Genomic DNA, 18017 nt, shown 5'->3' with positions numbered 1-18017 from the left:
AGCAGCTGTCTGGTATGAGTCATAGGAGGAAAAGGGAAAATACAGCTGTCCAGTCTTGCACATGAAAACATTGTAGTACTCCTTGTCCCTATTTTGAGTTTATGGAAACCTCTGAAAGTGAAGACGTATATTTGTCATCCTTTGACGAAAAGACATCTCGGGTATTTTTTCCTCTGCAATTGATAGCTTATGGATTATGCAATTCAGTTTATTAGCACGCAGAGACCATAATGGGTTTATGGATAGATAAAAAGTTAAGTATCTCCAAGTAAATGGTCTTGGAAATGTAATTTAGGCTTTTATTCCTTCTAAATTTCTGATGGGATCATGTGTTAGAGAAACTGTCTCCTCGAGGGATGCAGTTATCATAAAAAAATACTTAAATATTAACAGAATAAATCATGTGATTGTGCAATCACCTCTGTTACCTATTTTAAAGCTAAAATGATGCTTTTAGAGAGTATAGCAGTAGGCCATCCATGGCAGATGACAAAAAGTAAAAATATAGGTTTGTGTTAGCTTTACCTTTATAAGAATCCATTAATAAATAGTAAAATTTTCCTTCACACAGCACATATGTGGGCAAACCCATTCAGGTTTTCAGTAGCCACATGTCTTAAAGTTTGATCAGCAGACTGATAACAGTTCCCACCCACCCACAGTGGTTAATACAGAGCAATTAGTCATCTCAGTAAACCCTCAACTTTTAGCTCCCATGTTTTTAATTCCAAATTGCAAATGTGATGTTCAACTCTGATCTCGCACGTTCACTTGCCTGCTGTACTGACTTTCACTGGCACTTTGACCACACATCATGACCCATGTCAGACAAGCCAGAGGAAGTGTGGCGCTATATATCACTGATGTGCCTGCTCCACGCACAATCTGTGGCTTCAGGTGCCGTATCCTGTTCCTGTGCACTGTAAGTTTCGCACAAAGCTGACACTTCAGTTTGATGTGTAAGGAGGCACAGCCAACCAACATGCTGCCCGTGAATGAAACCTGCAGGGAAGAAAGTTGTATTCCTCTGGGCAGTCCCCTGCATGCCTGATACAAACCAAAGAATACTACCTGACCTGTGATCAGCAGCTGGGGTTGAGAAGTGTGTTTGTGAGAGAATGGAAGCTACTCCATGGCAGCAGCCCAGGAGTATCCTGTCAACAGGAACTCCAGGATTTGATATGCAGCTACAGAAGGAAACTGATTTGTTTGTAGTGTGAGTGGGCAGTGGTGTCTTCAGAGGTTCCAGAAATGAATCTACACCCAAACTCCAGAAAAACAATAATCTAGATTTTTTTTTTTTGTGGGAGCATAGGGAAACTAATTGTTAAAAAAAAAAAAAATATATATATATATATATCACTCAAACCATTCTGTAAAACATTTTTTCGAAAAATATGAAAATATTTTCCGTTTTGAAATTAAAAGTTACTCCTGTGTTCTATTTGTCACGCAAACCGAGGGAAATCTGGAAACGTCAGCTAACCCGTTCAGTTTGGTGTGTAATACCTTGCTTAGACTGCAAAACCGGTTAGGTGTGTTTTCTAGGATTTCCTTGTCAACTTGTGCAATTTCGAAAGTTACAAAACTTCTTTTTCATCACCACATGAGAGCATTAATGCACCTGTAACAAAGAAAAATCATCCTAATTTCCAAGATATTTATTTTCCTTTCTGAGAAACTTTGGTTTCATGTGAATTGCTCCAACTGACCGTTTAAATGGTGATCAGTAGCTCAAAAGCATCATGAATTACTTTTATGAGTTGATCTAATTATCTCTTAAATGGGACATCTGTCAGTGGAAAGTGTTGTTTTGTTGAGTGGCGAGTTTAAAGAGTTGGTAGTGTTGAAATCTTGGGCTCTCTCTCTTCCCTTTCACGGGGCGCAACTTACAATCGAGGAGGAGCCGAGAGTCCTGCGGGGTTTCTCCTGGAACCTGCTCCTCAAATATAAAGCGCTCCCCCCATCCACCAGGAAAGACTGAATCATAACTCACGAGAGGAGCCGCTGCCTGAGCACATCTGTGGTTTCTCCTAAAATCTCTGTTGACGCCTGACTGTAGCGATCTAGTCAGTGAAGCACCGGTGGATTTTTTTTTTCAAACTGTGTCAGTGTAGTTTCTCGGCCGTTTAATTAACCAACAGTAAGAACAAAACTTGTCTGAGAGACGCGCATCTTAAGTTTGGAGAGGAGAGCGCGCAGATGGCTGCTCTCATCAGCGCGTACTCGTCGTGGCCAGAGTCCTTCGAGTGTCCTCCGGGAGACGGAGACGTAGCCGACGGGCATGGCCCGCACAGGACTCCCGGGGAAAAGGCGCCGGAGCCTCGGATCAGACGACCCATGAACGCATTCATGGTTTGGGCCAAAGATGAGCGCAAACGGCTGGCGATTCAAAATCCAGACCTGCACAATGCCGAGCTCAGCAAAATGTTGGGTGAGAAAAAAAGTTATTGAAAGTTACAAGCTGGATTGCATTATTATTATTATTATTATTATTATTATTATTATTATTATTATTATTATTATTATTATTATTATTTATTATTATTATGTCTAAAATATTTATTACACACTTCACTTCACTTACTTTCCCTCCTTCAGGCCTCGGTTGTATCAAAACACGTTTTAATACACGTATGTTGCAGCGCCGAAAGAGCTATTCAAATATAAAATGAAATTTAAAAAAGTAAAACAAAAGCGCATTGAAATGCTTTAATTGCAGTAGATCGTTACCTTATAGAAAGTACATTGTAAGTAGCTTTAAAAGAGCATCGCCAGAATCCCCGAGAATTTAATTTAGTTTACTTAACAGTAAATTCACTAAGAGACAGACAGGAAACAGAAAATAACCATTTTTCTCTGCTTCTCGGATTATTGACGAACGTGAAGCTCTAAATCTGGCGCTTGCGGAAATCGGAAGTAATCTGTGAGTTTCAGAACAGCTATAGGCCTACATATATTTTATATATCTATTTAAAACTGATGTTCAGGTTAAAAGATATTTAATATTTGTAGGTAAGTTTCTTAAATGTAATTAAGAGCTACAAAAGAAACCCAAAGTTGTGAAAGTTAATACAGATTTTTTTCTTGTTTATACTGACGCGCCTCAAAAGTTAATTAAGATTACGATTTTTAAAGAATGACGTTTAATTTTTCTGTAACCCGTTTTTAAGTTGTCAACATTTGTAATTTTACAAATGGATATTTTACTGCAACTTATTTAAAGTATTTTTTGCTGTTATTTTAAGTTATATAAATTGTTTTTATAAGATGCTGATTTATTTTATAATTTCATAGACAGCTATACAACTGCAAACATATATTGCATTCTAGAACTTGTTGAACCGTGTTCACAAATCTTAGTTGAGAATTTTTCTTCTTCATCTTTATTTAGGTAAGTCATGGAAGGCCCTTACTCCCCCTCAGAAGAGGCCCTATGTGGAGGAAGCAGAGAGACTTCGGGTGCAGCACATGCAGGACTACCCCAACTACAAGTACCGGCCACGCCGGAAGAAACAGCTGAAACGCATCTGCAAGCGAGTGGACCCCGGGTTCCTTCTGAGTGGACTGGCTCCTGACCACAGCACCCTGCCCGATCAGCGAGCCCTCTGCCATCCCCTCGACAAAGACGAGGGCAGCCCTAACGGAGCCAGCAGCAGCTTTTCCAGCTCCAGCCCTGCTCTGCCCAGTGTCAGAAGCTTCAGAGACCCTGCCGGCTCCAACAGCAGCTTCGACACCTACCCATACGGCCTGCCCACTCCTCCTGAGATGTCCCCGTTAGATGCGGTGGACCATGAGCAAATACCCCCCTCTTATTACTCAACATCTAGTAGCTCCTCTGTTTCCTGCTCTTCCTCAGTCTCCTGTCCAGATGAGCACCACCAGAATCAGACACACATGGGCAGCCCACCCCCTTACCAATCTGATTACACTCATACCCAGATCCACTTAGGTCACATCTCTCACATGTCCCAAACCGGAGGCTGCAGTGGACTGATCCCTGGCCCTCCCCTGTCTTTTTACAGCTCCCCAGCTTTCCCCCAGATGCACCACGGGGTCCACCAGGGCCACCTGGGTCAGCTGTCCCCCCCACCAGAGACACAAGGTCACCTGGAGACTCTAGACCAGCTGAGCCAGGCCGAGCTTCTCGGTGAAGTGGACCGCAATGAGTTTGACCAGTACCTGAACTCTACCGGGGGCGGCTTCCACCCTGAGCAAGGCAGCAGCATGACTGTAACGGGACACATCCAGGTGGCATCTGCCGCCACCACTTCTGCCACTACGTGTCCCAGTAGCTCCACAGAAACCAGCCTCATTTCAGTGCTTGCAGACGCAACGGCGGCCTACTACAACAACTATGGCATCTCGTAAGCATGGCTACGAAAACTATTACACATGTGACTGATCATAGACACTACAAAGGTTGAAGAAATTTAGGACCATGTTGCACTTGGGTGCTGATAAAGGGAAACCCTTAGCATCTAAGGGCAAATTAATCCGACCATGATTAAAAACTGAACTGATTACAGAGCAATATGATTGTCTGGAGCCGGCGAAAGAACAAAGAGGAATTGGAGGAGTATGAAGAAAAGGAGATGGGCACCTCAGGGATGCAGACACAAAATACTACAGTATGCCACCTCCAGTTGTCCTGAAATTTCTACACCAGTAAAACAGTTGAAAAAGACTTGTTTGTCCACTTGTAAATGTTACCAGTTACTGTTGCCAGTGAGGCATGTACAGATGCTTTTTAGAAGCTAATTTAAGACCTTTGATGTTTTGCATAAATGCTAACTGTAATGCTCTTATCAGCGCTTTCCATTCGAATGTTTATATCATGTTCCTGCTCTCATTAGTTTGGGAGTCTTACCTCAGTAGTTGTAGTTGGATGAGGTTTTAGTTTGGACATTTCTTATGCAATTTAACAAAGTGATGTATAATGATGACAGAAAGGCGTTTATACTTCTTCTCAAGTACTTAATAATATATAATCGACCTCTATGATGAAAAATAATAATGGTAACTGTAACTGTATGCTGATTTTAGGTTTGTGAAAGACAATAATTTAAAATAAAGGTCAATTTTTATATTAACACTTTCGCTGCTTGGATGATGTCTAAAAGGCACAATTTCGAGCATCTGTTAGTTATAAGCAGGAGATACATATCTGACACGCTGAAGGTAAGTTCAGGCAGTGCCAGTTAAGTTCTGATAAATATAATTAGATTTCTAAATAAAATTAATTGAAGATAATAGGACTCCCGCTACTTTCTGTGCACAAATCTGGGGGAGAAAAAGCGATCCCATCCATCTTTGAATTGAGTGTCATGCCGTGTATTCTTCTATTTCAGGCTCTGTCTAGCTGTGAGAGGCCCATTCTACACACCCACTCCCCTGCTGGCTTTTTCCATCCTACATCATCTTTCTCCATCCATCTCCTCTCGCTTTCATTTCATCCCGGTTCAGAGGATTAGTGTAAAACAGGCACATTCGTCCGCACCCGCCTCCATCTCAAGCGTCCTTTGTTTTCCTATAGTCTTATTCTGGGTGCCATTCTTCGGCACGCTGGACCCCCCTTCCACACCCACCCCCTCACCCCATGTTATATCTTGCTGATGCAGACCTTTCATAATCTGTGCAAAAATAAATTAAAAAAAAAATTGACTGTTTTACACCCCTCTCTTTTTCTCCCCCCCCCCCTTTCTCCACTCCTCCCCTTCTCAACCCCTCTGTTCTCTTGAATTTTTCTTTTTCGATAAAAGGAATTCAGGGGGCTTTTGACAAATCCTGGAGTCTGGCTGGTCTTCCTGCATTTTTTGGGAATGGTTGAGTCGTGCTTCTTGTAAAGAGGATGTGGCGGAGGAGCGGTGTTTCCTGACTGATAAGGGAAAAGCCTCTCTCCGTCAGGATGTTTGGGCCTGGCTGGGCCCTGCATTAAAGAGCCAGAGTGAGGGAAGGGAACCCGCTGTTCAGCAAGCGGGAGGAAACGGTGCCGTGTTGATTAGCATCTTACTTACCCGTCTTTACTTATCCAGTATTTTTCAGGAGAAGCTCCGTCAACCTGGCCCATTTTACCTTGACCACAAACATAAAGACACACCACACAAAGACACTCAATAATGAGTTAAAAACTGGTTTCTCTTCCCCAAAACAGCAGTTGTAGTCAGCACACACACTAAATCTGACCCTTGTAGTTACCTATATCCAACCACAATTGTGTATTTTTGACACACCTCGCTGCAGATGTGATGAAACTGGCCAGAATGACAACATTCATCAATTACCAATCTTTGCATCTGGCTGGTATTGGTGTTCATTTCTCTGAGGTTACATCATTACCCTCCATAGCTGCAGGCTTTAAAACTCAGCAGAGGGTCTATATGTGCGTGACCACGTTTTGGAATGCCGGGCGGGTGGTGCCCCAGGCGTTTGAGGTGAATTGAGGGAATCGCTGATGGGGCATCAGCCCCACAAGTGTCAAGGTCAGCTCGGGGTGCTACTGCAGACTCCCTTGGTAAAGGCGACCGGCAATGTCTCAGCAATCACATCCACCACCTCAGGGTGGGACACTGTAACACGGACAAGGACAAAGACCCAAGCATCAACCAAATATCATCTGACATAAATTACAGAACAAAGCTGAGATTTTTTTCAGAATGAAGGGAGATTTTTTTTAATGATAGTAGATTTCAGAAACAGTAAAATGGAGATTTGGGCTAAGAATAAATATACACACATAAATATACATGAAATCTATCCTGTCTGTATCTGAAGTAGTTTTTCCCAAGTTAAGACAAACAATTCTGTTTTTTTTTGTTGTTGTAAAATAAATTTTTCATATATTTTTTATGTCTTATTTAGCTCAAAACACTTAAAGTTTCAGCTTATTGGAATTTTCAAAACTGGGAAAATTGGAGAAGCATAGTTTTCATTAACAGCAGCTTTGTCAGTATTATGAAAGTGGTCAAAATCCAATATGCTTCAGATTCACACATATGCAAATAATCATATAGGCTATTTGCATTGTAGCTGTTTGTTATATGGCTGTCAGACAAACACATTTCCTGCTAAAATTATATTCATGCTGTTTGCAGTGAGGTAATAAAAACCGTTCGATATCTCATACTCATCTCCAAACTACTGCACAGATTGGTTGAAATTTTGCATAGATAATACTGTGTGATTAGCATGCCAGCATCACTTCTGTGAAATCCCCAGAGGAGCTACATATTTTGGATTATTTGCTGAGATCTGTGGATTCTGCGACTATTAAGGTTTCGGGAAGTGAGGGCAACACACTCAGTTTGTCATCCTCAATTTTGGTCCTGGACAGAAGTTGACTCATCAGCAGTCTAAACCTTTAGTCAGAGGCATCTGCTGAGATCCACAGATGGCCATTGCTGCTTTTCCAGCTGCAGTAAATCAACAAAAACATAACGAGACAATGACGCGTCAGCCAGCAGTGGCATGGCACTGGTGTGAACCGCGTAAATTTTAAATTTAAAGCGCACGTGTGAAGTTGAGTATTTCCTCCTACAGCTTATTCTTTTCCCATCCCAACAGAGTTTGGCAATACCTTTAATTTGAATAATTAAGACTTTCACACATGTGCAGGACCACAAATTTACAACATCAATGATTTTTAAGGATATAGACTGAATAAACAAAAGAACCTCCTCTTGTTATTTCTCTCTGATTACTGGTTGGCTGAGCTCCACTCTCAGGTCAAGCCCATGGAATGAGTCTGTCAGGTAGTCTGTTATGTTTCCTATTTCCTCCTCTGCCGTCATGTCACTTCCCTGGGCAAACAAACAACTCGTTCGTCCAACGCAACAGTAACTGTCAAGGTAACAGAGTCAGGCTTGGTGTGCGTGGACGGGATCCAGAGCTTTCGCAGCTGTGTAAAATATTATCCATCTGATGAGGCTGAGGTGATCAGTGATCACTTTGAATATTGTGTCCTCTGGAGGAACTGAGGAGGCTGGCTGTCTGGTTGGTCTAGAGTCTATTGTGTAGCCGGCGAGGGAGCGTCTAGTCACGTCATATATGGATGATGAACATTTGTGCTATATGACGTTGTTAACATTAACTATATGCCAAGAGGATGTGGCTGATTTGTTTTATGTGACTAAGGCATACCATGGAGACTAAGATGCTCTTCAAACCTGCGTCCTGTACATGTTATAGTGTGTTTGAATTATTCGGCTGCTTCTGTGTTCCTGCTGAATGCCGTGTGATCACGGATAATCTCTCCTCAAAATATTGGAGCAGCAAGTTATTTATTTATTTTGCTACCGAATGAAGCAAAGTTATTGTTCCAAGTGATTTTGAGGGAATTTTCCCGTTAAGCTTTGCAAACACAAAACAGCAAACCCATTACAACGCAGTTCATCGCAGTAAATGCACTGAACTTTCCACCAAATTAAACTACTCTATGTGACGGATAAAGACGCATTTACATCAGCAAACACTAAATGTTGTCGGAGTGCATTTCCAGTTGGAGTGTGTTACAGCAGCATAATAACCTGTTTACAATTTGTACTTGGCCCTGAATCTGGCCAAAGGAGGAAAAAGAAGGGAAAAAACACAGACACACGCACACACATCTCACAGCAAGGGATTATGGGTGCAGCTATTCTTCATCTCATTGTGGCTCAACAACAGGCAGAGTGTGGGGTGGCAGGCAGGCGTGTACGTCGCCGGACGAAGAATGGACCAGACTCGTCGAGGGACAGGTGCCATGTGGCAGAGGATGTGCGGGGACACAGATGGGGACCCCTGGAAAACTTGAGGGACTGAACGAGCAGCCAAGGGCTTCCCACCCGTACCTGTGCTGTGAATGCTGCAGCTGAACGGGATCCGGCACCTGTTCTAAGCAGATACAGACGACCAGCAAAAGCACAGAGGGAGGCCAGCACATGGCTGCCAACCCAGGGAAGGAGAAGGCTAGATTTCCATTTACCCATAAGCACGGCCCGATTACCAAATCAGCACAGGCGGTAAAGCTTGTGCTCGACTGCAGAATGTACAAAAAGGGATTGAAAAATCTTTTTTTTTTTTTTTCCCCTTTGCATTTCAGTAAACTTTCATAAGCACTTTCAAATTGTATATTAAATATTTAAAAGTAGAAACAGCACTGAAAAATCAAAAGGTATGAAAACTTGTGTATCCTACTACAAATGCATTTTTTTAAAATGAGGTTTGCAAAATTGCAGTGTGTGTCCCATTTTTACAGCCCGGCCTGCATTGGTGCCTCACTCTAACAGTGCGGCTTGCACTGGTCTACAGTACGTATGCTGCAGCGCTATCTGGCTTGTTTTTGACTGCTGCAGATTTTCCCTAGGGTGGTATAACTCTTCACCTCAATGTGGAGGAGGATGTTCCTATTGTGCTTCCTAATTGCAATGTGGTTGTTCCATTTAAGAGATAGAACATGCTTATCTGCTCTGTGTGTGAACTCATACCATGCGTGGGAATAACCGGAGCAACGCTACCTATGCTGATCCATGTTTTAATTGAGCTAGTTACAATATGCACTGCAAGTCTTAATTTTCTGACAGCTATTTATAATGGAGAGTTGGTCACTAAAGCTGGGACATGCAGGTAAATGGCTAATTTAGGCACCCTAGAAATTGGTTACATATATTCTGATGGTGCTGTATTCCCTTTATACACAGCTATTTATAAATATGAATTAAAGTCCAAGCATATGAACACAGCTCCTTTTAAGTGAAAGCGCAGCATGCCTTTGAGGTTAAGTCATGCCCCATCTTTTCCATTTTAGTAGGCCCACATGCTGAATATGTAGCTCTGGCCGCGTTGTCCTGCGCTAACAGAGTTTACTCAACGTGCATCCTGAAAAGCAGACGCTGTAATGATTTAGATGAGTGATGTTATAAGTTCAGCAGTGTGAGAGAGCCCCTTTTAACAGCTACTGGGGAAGGTAGACAAAGCAAGCCACCAGGCTGTCTGATGACAGCTCATGAGACATGCTGACAGCCATTAAGGTTTGATGTTTCAGCAAATATCAATCAGAAAATGCATGTAGTTACATCATAGTAGTGGTTACAATGGAGCAATTACTGTTTAACTAGCGGGGCTGAACTTATGAATGGTTTATCATTCAGTGTGTGCTATTTCAGTGATGAATGTGTCTAAAAAGAAAGGGAAGAAGTTTTCTGGTCAGCATGTTGTGATTAGGGCTGGTACGATACCACTTTTTTTATGTCCGATACAGATACCGATACCGATATTTTACATTTGGATATCTGCCGATACTGATACAAATCCGATCTTTTTTGTATTATTTTTAAAAATTGTTTTTAAATGCCTGGATCAATTTTACATAAGTCAACAGTCTCTCACACAACAAAATCAAAATCTTTTAGTTGTCCCACATACAAGACTAAGGACTGGGGGGCAGAGCTTTTCAGGCAGCGGTGCCAAAGCTCTGGAACTGATTACCACTCCAGCTCCATTTAGCTGACTCTGTGGAATCTTTTAAAAAACAGTTGAAAACTTTTCTGTTTAACTAGGCTTTCTGTTGACTTTATTTTTATTCTTTTTCTTTTAATATGGTAATTAATTTTAACATGGTGTTTTATCTGTTTTTTTGTTTTTTTTTTGTTTTTTTTTTGATATTGTGTTTTAATTATTGCACAGCACTTTGTGACTTTTTGTCTGTGTAAAGCCCTATATAAATAAACTTTACTTACTTACAACAATTGCTCTATCACCTGAATCCTGTTGCTCCTGTGTGAGAAGTGTCCTAAATCTTTAGAATTAATGAAGAAATCTGTGTACTTTATCTAAAGTTGTAGCAAGCTGCAGCCTGGAGGAAATAAAAGAAACAATTTATTTTCAAAACTGTGAATTTTAGTTATTATTCATTTTCTTGTCCTATGTCAGTTGCATCTATAATGTTCATTAATATCATCAAAATCATAAAATGCTCTAATTTTATTTGAAGTAAATGAGGAGCTACTTACCTTATTTTTTTTTTCTTATGCAAAACTCTTTTTTTTGCAATCCCCCTCTTAGGTTAAACACTGCTGCATGTTAATGTTCTCTCTGTTTTGTTTTGCTTTTTATGATTATTTTTCACTAAAAAAGATGTACATGTTAAAAAGAAGGAAAACATAAGATGGAGACAACATGAAACATTTGCTAATTTTTTGCTCTCCCAATTTTCTTTTTTGGATTGAATTAGGGCTGATTGTATTGAGGCTAAAGAGTGTTGATTGTGTTTTTGTTTCCACCAATAAGGAAAAGAATAGAAAATAAAGTAAAAAAAAATAAAAATCATGAAATGCTACCAATCTGCATCTCTAAAATCAGAATTCTCCTGCATCCAAGGCCTGGAAAGCTTTGTCTCGCGTGGCTGATCAATGATGCAAGTTCCTGCACACAGGAACAACAAGCCTCATGTATTGCTGCTTATTCAGAGATGAAGTACGTCATTTATGACACACAGCATTTCCCTTCCCTTGATGTATGCTGTTTACGCTCAGAATTTCTGGGTAAGAATGCTTCTGACTGACCTTGGCAACGGGTAACTCTGGCATAATTTCCATCCTCACTTCCATTCCTCTGACTTTACGTTATGGGTTTAATATTCGGGATGTTGTTGATGTCTGAGCTTGAAGGAATCCCTTCCTGCTGGATGCTTGGCCCTGTTTCCTTAAAGACTCAACATCAAAAATGACACAGATGGAAATGACTCACACAGTTGTCCCAAGAGTTCAGACACTTCAGCTAAAGTACCATGTTGACAGGTTCAAAACAGGATATGAGCTGGATAGGTCTATGTTTATTACAGATGGCAGAATACTTAAGGAGCAGTGATAGCTGAAAGCACTGATAAGCAAATTAAGCAGCTACAGTCACGTACCCACACAGAGGCTGGACTGGAAGTCGCAAACCATTAATAGTCTTACAGTAACTTACAGTATTGTACCCCCCAATGAAGAAGCAACCCTGTTACACTGTTTGTCATGCAGGCTTCTTGGACACTTGAGTTCCTTAACAATATTCACGTTGCACACACTTAAAGGTGCTTTCTTCAGATAAGTATTACACCATTACACCAGTCTGCACACTGTGCAGGTGTTTTCAGTGTACTTAATTAAAAAAAAAAAAAAAAAAAAACTGACGGAAATTAAACCAAGCCTAGATGTCAAATGCCATCTATATTACCTGAGAGCTAGATGGATACATTGATGGTTTTTGATATTGCAAACGTCAAAACCTTGTGTTAACTTTTCTATCCAGCCAGTGTCATGTCATTGCATAATATTCAAGCAACATTGTTAATGAACACAAAACTCAGCTCATACTTTTTATACCAAGTAAAAGCCTTCAGTTTGCGTTGACTTCTGCCATTCACAACAAGGACAGAACACAAGGAATTTCAAGTAAAAGCGACCTACCTGCTATTTACAGAGACACGTTCAGGGGTCCTTCTCTGGTGTAGTTTTCTGGGCGTCAGCATCTAGCGGACATGTGAGGAAAAGCAGGCTTCGCCGTTTCCTCATTATATCACTATGAAGCCCCGGCTACCCGCGGTTATATCTCTCCTGTAGGCTGCATTCCGGGGTATACTTTGTTCAGGAGAGTCGGTTGGGTTAGGTTTGATTAGGTTAGGCTGTACAAGAATGCTGTTATTTCAGAGTACACGTTAGTTTTCTGTAGCTGCATCCGCCCTAGTTATCTTAAAAGGCAGGAGCGGTAAATGAGTAATTTTCCTACTTTGGTTAGCTCTATATTACAGCTTTTTTTTTTTTTAATCAATAGTACCATTATCGTGTGCTGTTGATATGATTAATATAATTTTTGCCAGCTAAGTTCTCAGATGTCAGGATGGCCGAGCGGTCTAAGGCGCTGCGTTCAGGTCGCAGTCTCCCCTGGAGGCGTGGGTTCGAATCCCACTTCTGACAGCAATATTTTTCTTTTCTAAACTTTGTGCCCTGCTTCGTGTTACAATAAAATACATTTGTTACAAACAAGAAATAATTAGCTGACAAGCCGTTAGCTGAGGGAACGATACTTTAGATATTGCTATTTCTTCTTATCTGTGCACACATCTGAGCACATTAATGAAAAAAAGCAGCCTAAGTTTACATTAGGAAAGACGTGGGTATTATGTTTCCTGTGCAGGCTCGACATGACCCTGTTATTTGTGCTTGTCTGGGTGCACATGTGGTAATACACCATATTTAACAGTGAATAATGAGCACACAGTGTGCACAATAAATGTTTTAACACAATCTTGGCACAAATGTTCAGTTAAATCCTTTCTGAACCAAGGGTTTTCATAAATTGTCACTCAATAGCCTGTGCCATCACACGTTATGTGATGTTATAATATATATATTTTTTTATAGGTAACTTGACATGGGAACAGATCTCACTTCTATCAAGCTTATTGAAAGATGTCTCCTATTAAAAAAATATATATATAGTTTTTTTTTTTTTGTGGGTTTACAATTTCCTATAAATCTGGAATTCCATATATCAGATTCTACATACTTCATCAGTGGCATCACAGATGATAACATGCATATTCAGCTGAATATTGCCAACCTGATAATGTTCATTTTCATAAACTTTGATGCTGAAAACACATGAAGTAGGGTTATTACTGGCTTCAACATTTTTTATGAATCCAAAAACTATGAAAACTATTGATATTTGTTTAATTTGTAGCATAGGGTCATTTGGCACAACAAATTATGTGCGCTTAAGTCAATAAAGAAGCAATTCTTGCACCTTAAGTAAGAGTAGTTGATATTCAGTTTATCCTAAAAGGCTAAATGGCTTGACAAACAAATATAAAGCAGTGAGACAGGGTGACAGCTTAGTTTAATCATGCAGCAGAGGAAGCTGTTTGTGTACTTCTAGCTGTCACTAATAGGATTCGTGTCTAACAGGCTGACTGCTTAAAAATACACTTTTTTTTTGTGCTCAAAATAGAAATGTTATGGTCATGCATTTTGTAGCACATGAATCACAACAGATGCACATGAACAATAACACACTTACACACAGTGACATGTACCACTTCACAATACAGCGTATGTAAATACAATAAACTCCACAGTAAATATTTCATGCAAAAGTTAATGCATCATATCTGTTTAAATGAAATACATCCAAATACACTACAAATGACTAGTGCCCTCGGTGTGACAGTAAAAGGTTAAAGGGTATAACTTCTTAAAGCCTGTCTGCACATGCTGTCATGAGACTGGCATGAGTTCTTCTTCACAGATTAAATCCCAGTGACATGAATCTGTCACTTGTGCAGCTTCTTTAAAATTGTATACATTTAATGCCTTATGATACAAGCAGAAAACTGTACTGTGTGCTGCTGCTGTGGTGCTACATTATACATTGTTTAAAAGAAAAACACTGAATTTGAAAAAAAAATTTATAAAATGTTTCTGCTTTACGGAAAAAAACATTAGGTGTGCTTGTACCTCTGGGCCTTGAGATAACAAAAGAAACTTTTGCTTTTATCATTCACTCCTGGGAGAGATCATAGGGTTAGCGTGCAAGTTCAGGTGACTTAAATGGGGACTGAGGCAATCCGGTACTTTCTCAGGTTGAAGGTAGAGGTTGTTGGGCAACTGTTATATTGGCATGTGGAAAGTTTTCAAAGTGTATTTTTTTTTTTTAGCTTATGATAGTGTAGACATCCATATAGAACACAGAGTTAAATAAAAAAACATTTGTTTGTCTTAGAAACATCCATTTAAATCATATAGTGCTTAAGTTGCTGGTATTTGTTACTGTATATACACTATATTCACTCATCCATCCAAAGTGTTCCAATCACTTCCATGGGCATGGGTGTATAAAATCAAGCACCTAGGCATGCATGAAAGGAACTCTTAATGCTTCAGCATACCAAGAAGGATGGTGCTGTTTCAATGAGATTGCACACAGTGCACAAATCAGGTCCATAAAGACATGAATCAGGGAGTTTTGTGTGGAAGAACTTGACTGGCCTGCACAGAGTCCTGACCTCAACCTGACAGAACACCTTTGGGATGAATTAGAGCGGAGACTGCGAGCCAGGCACTGAGGTCAGACATCAGTATCTGACCTCACAATTGCGCTTCTGGAAGAATGGTCAAAAATTCCCATAAACACACTCCTAAACCTTGTGGAAAGCCTTCCAAGAAGAGCTGAAGCTGTTACAGCTGCAAAAGGTGGGCCAGCATAATATTAAACCCTATGGATTAAGAATGGGATGCCAAATTCATACGCATGTGAAGGCAGATGACTGAACACTTTTGGCAATATAGTGTATGCCATTTAAATGTTTTTCATTATTAAGGCAGCTGAATCTGTGAAGCCAGAATTTTTTTTTTAACAATGTTACCATGTGCGACCACTGGTGTACCTTTTAAGTGAGAGTGTTTATCCCATATTATAGTCAACCTTTGATTTAAACGTCTGAGGCTTACCCTTTAACTGGAGCCATTTATCGGTGCTTCACATTCCTCTGTGGATGCTTCATTAAGACTGTGACTTAATATAGCAGGAGTCCTGCTGCACAGCAGGTTGCACACTAATTAGCCCTGACATTTTAACTGCAGCCAGGAAAGGGGGGAGTGCTAAGCTTGAGCATCACTGCACACGTGCAAGCTTGAAGGATGATGAGCTTTGGGGAGTCCTGCTGTGACTATGATCCAAACAGCATCCGCATGCAGTGGAGGCTGCAAACTAAATGCTAGTCATGTTAAAATCCATTTAACGTGGACTAAAAGTTCTCAGAAACGTCTGACAGGCTGGCAGTGAATGCAACTGGTTATTAATTTGGCACATCCCAAAATTAAGGGGCGGTGCCTCCCTCAAAGAGGAAAGCCCATGGTCCAAAATATTGGCCATGGTGTGTCTTCACCTCAGGACTCAATGGGAGGTCTTTCTATAATTTTCTCCTATGAGTCAGGACATAATGAACTCGTGGTCACCTCCACCCCACCGTGAACCGTCAAGCTTGTTAAGACTGAAGACAGATGGTGTAAAGGGTCATGCCGTGGATGTGCGTGTAGTCTTCACGAGTACTGATGTGACTAAGCACTTCTTGAAACTCCCCACATCATAACGGCTGGGGTGGGGGGTGGGGGATTGTATGCCATCTGTGAGCCTCTGATAAGGAGAACTCCTCATGTATCCTGTGGCGGTTTCCTTGTCCTTGGAAAGATTGATCTGACCCAGAGGGATATTTAGAATAGAAAAGTACGTTTTTTTAAATTAGCATCACACACTGTGAAGCACATGCAGCAAATGCAAGTGGAGCATATGCTGAAATGTTTTGAGCCTTGTGACTGTTTTACATGCTCCACCACAGCAATCTGTCAGAGGAGACTGTGCCAGCCTGCCAGCTTGGGTTGAAGTAGGCTAATTAGAAGGGCAGTGCCCCAGAAAAAAAATGGATAATTTAAATGCTGCCATTTGTAATGACACGACCCATGAGGCACTTCTTTCTGCTGGCCATCATGTCTTAATTGCTTTGTAGGATGACTACACAGCATGACACAACAATTAGAGGAATTGGTGTGAAATAGGCAGGTGGCGTTTTATCTGCGGATAATTTGAAAACCCGCAAAATGTGGTGCATTTTGTTTATTTTGATGACACATCTTAAGCAATGTGGGGATTTCAAATCCAGCCACAAATTAACGATTGGGATTGAAATCTGGGCTTTGACTTGGCCAATCCAGAACATTCAGCCTGTCGTCTGTGAACCCTTTCTGTGTAGCTATAAATGTATGCTTGGGGGGCTGTTGTCATGTTGGAAAATAAATCTTCTCCCGAGTCATAGTTTCAGGCTGAGTCAGACTATCCTTGAGGATTTGGTGATAATTTTCTGCATTCATGTTCCCCTCTACCTTTACAAGCCTTCCAGGGCCCGCAGCTGAGAAGCATCCCCAGAGCATGATGCTGCCACCACCGTGCTACATGGCGGAGATGGGTGTTTGCGGTGACATGCAGTTTTTGGTGTTTGCCAAACAGCTTTTTTTGTAGGAAATACTTGTCAAAAAAACAAACAAACATACAAAACCAAGTTATATTGACCATTGTTTCATTTATTAAAGCAATAACCTATATTCACCTCTATACCTCTATAAAAGCAGAAGTGTTGGAAGTTTGTTGGTGTGGAGAATTCAGGTAAGTGTTAGCGCAGTGCCAAGGAGGAAAGACACCAGCAGTGATCTTTGCAGCATGGCTTAGGTGTGCAAGGTTGAATTGGAACAAACCACGAGACTTCTGGAACAATGTCATTTGGACAGATGAGACATTTGCCCATAAAGCACCACATTTGGTGAAAACCAAAGACAGCATATAGCACAAACACCTCATTATGCGTCTGTATTTTTGCTTATTTTTTGTTACATGAATAATGACAGGGTTTAATAGATCATGTCTTGTTGTTCATTTGTATTTCATTTTAAAACCCACTAAGGACTGGATTATATAAAAGACCAGCAATTTATGTTTTGTAGTTTTATATCTGTCTTTGAATAAGAGGATGGTTTCAGTTTATCTCCCTTTTGACAATGATTGATGTCAGACTCATGTCAGAGTTGGTTCTGACAGTGATGGGCTTCAGACGGTTTTTCTTGTCTACACTGCCACTATGACAAATGATAAGAGAACCCGAGATGCACCAAGTGCAGGTAATGTTTATGATTACTAAAAAGCTATTCTGGGAATTACGGAAGCAATAAGAAGAAAGGAAGATGAAAAAGGAAATAGAAAAAATGCTTCAATCTCATCTTAGTTATAAGCCAAGTCAAATCATCTTTTTTGCATGTAGTTAAAGTTCTGTTGTTACAGTAACAAGATTACATTCAAATCACAAGAAGAAAAGGTTGAATATAATTTTTCACATTTTTCTACGCTGCCATGTTTTGCTTAGGTACAAGTGATATGAGACTCAAAACACACATAAATAAGGAATCATGCTAAAGAATTTTACTGAGCCTTCAGTTGCTTTTCTGAGTGTT

At 40.6% G+C, this 18017-nt stretch overlaps 1 protein-coding gene and 1 non-coding gene across 2 annotated transcripts; both read left to right on the top strand.

Moving 5' to 3' along the window:
• The first annotated feature begins 2202 nt into the window (after positions 1-2202).
• sox7 (SRY-box transcription factor 7) lies at positions 2203-5093 on the top strand. Its single transcript, XM_030721731.1, has 2 exons — positions 2203-2434; positions 3395-5093. Exons 1-2 carry the CDS (start codon positions 2203-2205, stop codon positions 4369-4371), a joined length of 1209 nt encoding a protein of 402 aa, XP_030577591.1. The 3' UTR covers positions 4372-5093.
• Positions 5094-12852: 7759 nt separating this feature from the next.
• Positions 12853-12935, top strand: trnal-cag (transfer RNA leucine (anticodon CAG)). Its single transcript has one exon. It is a non-coding gene; the product is annotated as a tRNA-Leu (tRNA).
• The last annotated feature ends 5082 nt before the right edge of the window (positions 12936-18017 follow it).

This window comes from Archocentrus centrarchus, chromosome 24, assembly GCF_007364275.1.
Source record: "Archocentrus centrarchus isolate MPI-CPG fArcCen1 chromosome 24, fArcCen1, whole genome shotgun sequence".
Taxonomy (NCBI): domain Eukaryota; kingdom Metazoa; phylum Chordata; class Actinopteri; order Cichliformes; family Cichlidae; genus Archocentrus; species Archocentrus centrarchus.
Note: the sequence above shows the minus strand (reverse complement) of the source record. Positions and strands in the feature narration are given on the sequence as shown.